This window comes from Rhinoraja longicauda, chromosome 14 (assembly GCF_053455715.1).
Source record: "Rhinoraja longicauda isolate Sanriku21f chromosome 14, sRhiLon1.1, whole genome shotgun sequence".
NCBI lineage: Eukaryota > Metazoa > Chordata > Chondrichthyes > Rajiformes > Arhynchobatidae > Rhinoraja > Rhinoraja longicauda.
The window spans coordinates 21,513,932-21,519,273 of record NC_135966.1 but is presented as its reverse complement, the minus strand read 5'-3'; the positions used below and the strand labels follow the sequence as shown (position 1 = coordinate 21,519,273).

Below are 5,342 nucleotides of genomic sequence, written 5' to 3'. Positions count from 1 at the left end.
AATATTGCCGGTGGTCTCCACGTTCCAGGAACATAGTGCTTGTGTTCATCTTAATAGCAAAATCAGAAGGGTAGTTCAAGACATGGTACCACTGAATGCTCCTAAATTCATTTGATTTGCACACATCACACCACTTCCCATTCTCACCCGCATGTTAAGCTGCCACTGGCTACAAAACAGAAGCAAAGAGTGAAATGAGGGTGCAGTGCAAGTAGAGTCAAGCAGTCCATACGTTTTCAAAGATAGCAACGTTTTTCATCGCATCCTCTGCTTTGGTCCCTAAAGGGCCTGTCCCCGTTACGTGATTTTTAAGGCGACTGCCGGCAACTGTCAAAGTCGTAGCAGATCGCCAAAATTTTATTTTACCCTACGACCATGACCACGACAATGCCGAGTCAGGTCGATACAAGTCACTTTTTTTGTGAAACTAGCACCTGGCTAAGAGATTACACCGTCTTCGGAAACATCGTGAAATTCCCACGCTTACCTGACCGTCAAGCTGTCCCCTCCAATCTACCTGTCAAATGTCCTGATGATAAATAAATTGGTTAAACAAAACTATCTTCTGGTATCTTCAAATGCCTTTACTTAATTTAGTATTACGTGCTTCTAAATGCATCTGCGACAAGCTAGAAACCTGGGAACAGCATGCGACAGCACCCGCAATAAGCTACGATACCTGGCGACAAGCCAGCTGTCGCCGAGAAATTTCTAGCAGGTGAATTTTTCCGCGACGCGCCGAGATCTGCTACGATTCATCGAAGACTCCTCACGATCATGCCCGCGACACCCCGGCAAATGTTCGGCGACAGCCTAGTTGCCGGCAAAATCGCCTAACTGGGACAGGCCCTTAAACCGAGGAGAATTTGTCAGTTTTGGGTAAAGGAAGCTCTGCTGAATGTGACGGTTATTTCTGATGTGGGGTGTGACCCAAGAGCAGTGTGTGTTTCTCCCTATGCACGTATGTTAACGTAGTGTGTCTGTGTATAGTCAAAATGTTGAGAGTATAAGTAGACATCTATGTATTTGTCCATGAGTGTGTGTTTTAACTGTCGACACAAGAACCTGACCTCCAACAGTTCTCAACCTTCTTGCTGTGTCAAGTTCCTTCATTGGCTGGAGATCACTAACTATCACATATTAAAATAATTCATACATGAGTAGACCCCAATTCAGCAAATAAAACAGAGACACAAGAAACTACAGATGCTGGAATGTTGAGTAAAACACAAAGTGCTGGAGTAACTCAGCGGGTCATATGGCATCTCTGGAAGATATGGATTGGCAATGTTTTGGGTCTGGGCACATGTTCAGAAGACCTCCAGAGATGCTCCCCGACTGCTGAGTTACTCCAGCACTTTGTGCTTTACCAAATGAAATCATCTTCAGCCACGAAGGACCCTTGTGGCGAGCTCCTTGTATGAGGAAGAACAAGAACTAGTTAGGTGAAGTTCACGCACAATCTCAATAATAGATATCTAGAAGGGTCCCGACCCGAAACGTGCCCTGTCCATTCCCTCCACAGCTGTTGCCTGACCCTTCAGCACTGCCTGTTTTGCTCAATGTAAATTGCAGTATCACTTTAATTAATTCAATGCGGAAGGCATGGCAGAAAGGAATATAACAAATTTGTGCATTAACCTGGGCGTGGTTCGCGTAAAGTGCGGAAGTTCGTTACAAACTCATTGTTGGTTCTTCAGTGGTCCAAACAATAACCATGCATTTTAAAAAGATTTTGCTACTTTTAGCTTTAAGTCACTATTTGGATGTACAGGTGACGAGTTTCTCGCTGTGTGATTGTCAGGTGCATGGCTCTTTGCTTGTCGGCAAGAATCTGAAAGTGCTGTGTTACAAGATGAAGTTGGACAAAGTCCCAGGATACATTCCGAAAAATACAGAAAACTTGGACTTATCTGAAAACAGAATCGTGAGGCTGGGGAAAACCAGCTTCGACCACTTGACTCAATTGCAAGTATTGAACATTTCAAAGAACGATGTCAGCGATATTGCAGAGGAGACTTTTGCATCTACCAAAGATCTGCTGTATTTGAACCTTGGTTATAATAAGCTGACTATATTAACCCGGAGCATGCTGGATGGCTTGGGAAAGCTCGGCATTCTCTTGCTAAACGACAACCTCATTGAACGGGTTGGGCTTGATGCGTTTGCTGGCTTAGTGAACGTGAGGACGATCAATTTAACCTCCAACAAGTTGCATCGCTTGGCAGAAGTGAATCACGTATTTAACGCTGTTGCTGTGGAAAATCTGCTGTTGCAGAACAATGGTTTGCTCAGCTTCGCCACTCAGAATATCACTCGCGTGCCAGAAACCCTGAAGGACCTGGATCTGTCAAAAAACCCTTTCGTGGTATTTAACGTCACGTCATCAGTCCTCAGCAGCCTGCTCTCCCTGGATCTTTCGTCTGCGGGAGGCAACGGGTCGACCGTATTCCACGTTGAAGATGCATTGTTTTTTAAAAAGATGAAAAAGTTATCTCTGGGGGGGATTCGCGAGCAACCATCTAAGATACTTGCGCTGCTGACAAGCATAACAGGCGTGCCACTGGAATACATTGTACTGAATCACTTACAGCTGAACACCACCGACCCCCTCCTGCTGGGAATCTGCAAATTGTATCAGAATTTAACAGCTTTGCACCTGAGAGGAAACGGCTTCGGTGCTTTAATCCACAACGTGTTTTCCTCGTGCGTTCATCTACAGGACTTGGATTTAACAATGAACAAATTAAGCACGGTTTCACAGTCTTTGTTCAAGGGGTTAATTTCTTTAAGGAGGCTGTCCCTCGCTAGCAACGAATTTACTTTGGTTCCGAAAGCAATTTTGGAGGCCTACAATTTAGAAAATCTGGATCTCAGTTTCAATCAAATTAACAGTATTAACCCTCAAGATTTCAATACTCTACACAAACTGAAACAGTTGTCTCTCGCTGGAAATAAATTCACTAAAATCGGCTCACTTTCGTTTTCTGGTCTTTTTCAATTAAGGGAACTGGAGTTAAGAAATAATTATTTGTTCGCAATAGCCAACTTCTCTTCAGATCTGAAGAGTCTGAACATTCTTAATCTCAGGTGTAACAAACTGAACTCTATTGAGGTGCACACGTTCATTTATTTGCAGAATCTACATTACCTTAACTTGATCGACAATCAGATTTCCAGCCTAAAGAACGGAAGTTTTCAAGGGCTGTCGAATTTAACACATTTGCTGTTGGGATCTAACAAACTTACGGGCGATATTCTGAGACTCGATGTGTTTTCAGGGGTTGAATCCTTGAAGGAGCTTCAACTATTTGATAACCATATCTTCTACCCGTCTTCGCAGAGGCTAGGCAAAGCCCCGTTCACTTCTCTCAGGTCCTTGCATCATCTCGCGTTAAACAGCCAGAATGGGAACGGTCTTCAGAACATTCCTTCAAATTTTTTCGATGGTTTATATTCTCTGAAAGAACTCCACGCAGGAAATAACGCTCTTCGTTATATTGATCCTCGTGTCTTTCGGGATGTGGGGAATATTTCTTACCTGGACATAGGCAACAATCTCTTCCAATCCATTAGTCCTAATCTGCTTCATTTTTTGCCTGCCCTGAGTGAACTTCATCTCAACAAAGTTGGCCTTGAAAATCTAGACCTTCTGATGTATTCAAAACTGAACAAATTGATTCTTCTGAGAGCTGTGGGTAACCAAATAGGCTTGGTAAACAGAACACATTTAGAAGCTGTACCTTCACTGACTTTTTTGGATCTTCGAGATAACCCATTTCTGTGTGCATGTGACAATTCTTGGTTTCTAAATTGGTCACTTTCGGACAATAAGACCCAAGTGATATACTTTGATCGCTTCACTTGTGCTTACCCATCTAATCTCAAGGGGAAGAAATTAATTAACTTTAATTCCGCTTCTTGTCTTGTACTTTATGGATTTGTCCTTTACATTTCATCGTTTTCAGTTATAATAATGACAATAATGGTAAGTTTTACCTATCACTTTTGGAGGTGGCATGTTGTGTATGCTTACTACCTGTTCTTAGCATTCATTTATGACAAAAAGCGCAAGGGGCGACACGACGGGAGGTATATGTATGATGCCTTTGTTTCGTATAACACCCATGATGAACAATGGGTATTAGACCAACTGTTGCCAAATCTGGAAGGCAATAATGAATATAAATTATGTCTCCACCATCGCGATTTCGAACCTGGGAAACCAATTATTGATAATATTGTGGACAGCATTTATATGAGTAGGAAAACAATTTGTGTAATAAGTCGCAAATATTTGGAGAGTGAATGGTGTTCAAAAGAAATTCAGGTGGCGAGCTTTCGGCTTTTTGATGAGCAGAAAGACGTACTGATCTTGGTCTTTTTGGAGGATATCCAGTCGCATCAACTCTCCCCTTATCACAGAATGAGGAAGATTGTGAAAAAAACAACATATTTGCAGTGGACTCAACATCCCGAAGAGGCTGCTCTGTTTTGGCATAAACTTTGTGTAGCATTGAATGCAAGTAACAGGGAAGAAGCAAAGGGCCATATCCTTTCAGGGCTTGATGCAGATTCAATGTCAGTCACCACCGAAAGTCTACTTTCTGCAGATGTTTAATTCTCCAACTAAAACAACTTGCACTCAGTATTTCTTTTTAAATTGCATTTTCTTGGCTAAAGTCGACCAGCCTCCTTTGGTCAAAATCCTAGAACTCCCAATTGGAATTTTACATTTCATCACATGAAAAATAGTGAATGATTGAATGGCGATAGTAGATTTGATGGGCCGAATGGTCTAATTCTGCTCCTAATTACTTGATTCTGGACTGGCCTCAGAATATTATTCAAAACAAATTTTGGACAAAATGAATTAAGTCCTTTCTTGAGATGCCTGAGGTATTGTGAACTATTGCAGGATTTTAGTTAAATGCTTTGAACATATTTAGTTAGATGAAACCAAATATGTATAAATGGATGTTTACTCCCGTTCCTCTTTTTTGAATAATGTCTTTCAATAAGATGATTCCAATTCCGATTCCAATTCCGATTCAAGTACATCCAGGTCCAAGGTTTAATTTAACATCAATGACTTAGATTCTAAAGTTCAGCATAGTTGACCCAAAATGGCATAAACAGAGTTGAGAAATACACAGACCAATGAGAATTATATCTGACCCAAGCCGTTGTGAATAGATGTACATATGAAAGGAAAATGGTAATAGGTAACTTCATGAACTGCATTGAATTAACTACCATAGTAATGAAGTTGGTTTTACTGGTTCCTGTGTAGGAAAAATTCTTGTCTCTTGAAATGTCAGTCCCCTACCAAAATGCTCAAG

General features: G+C 41.5%; 1 protein-coding gene across 1 annotated transcript; it reads left to right on the top strand.

Annotated features, from left to right (window-relative positions):
• The first annotated feature begins 1,717 nt into the window (after positions 1–1,717).
• On the top strand, positions 1,718–4,804 carry tlr22 (toll-like receptor 22). The gene has a single exon (XM_078411103.1). The coding sequence runs from the start codon at positions 1,718–1,720 to the stop codon at positions 4,619–4,621; it is 2,904 nt and encodes a 967-aa protein (XP_078267229.1). The 3' UTR covers positions 4,622–4,804.
• The last annotated feature ends 538 nt before the right edge of the window (positions 4,805–5,342 follow it).

What these genes read in the sequence shown, in the direction of transcription:
- tlr22 (XM_078411103.1), top strand. Translation starts at nt 1,718, where the DNA reads ATGCATTTTAAAAAGATTTTGCTACTTTTAGCTTTAAGTCACTATTTG.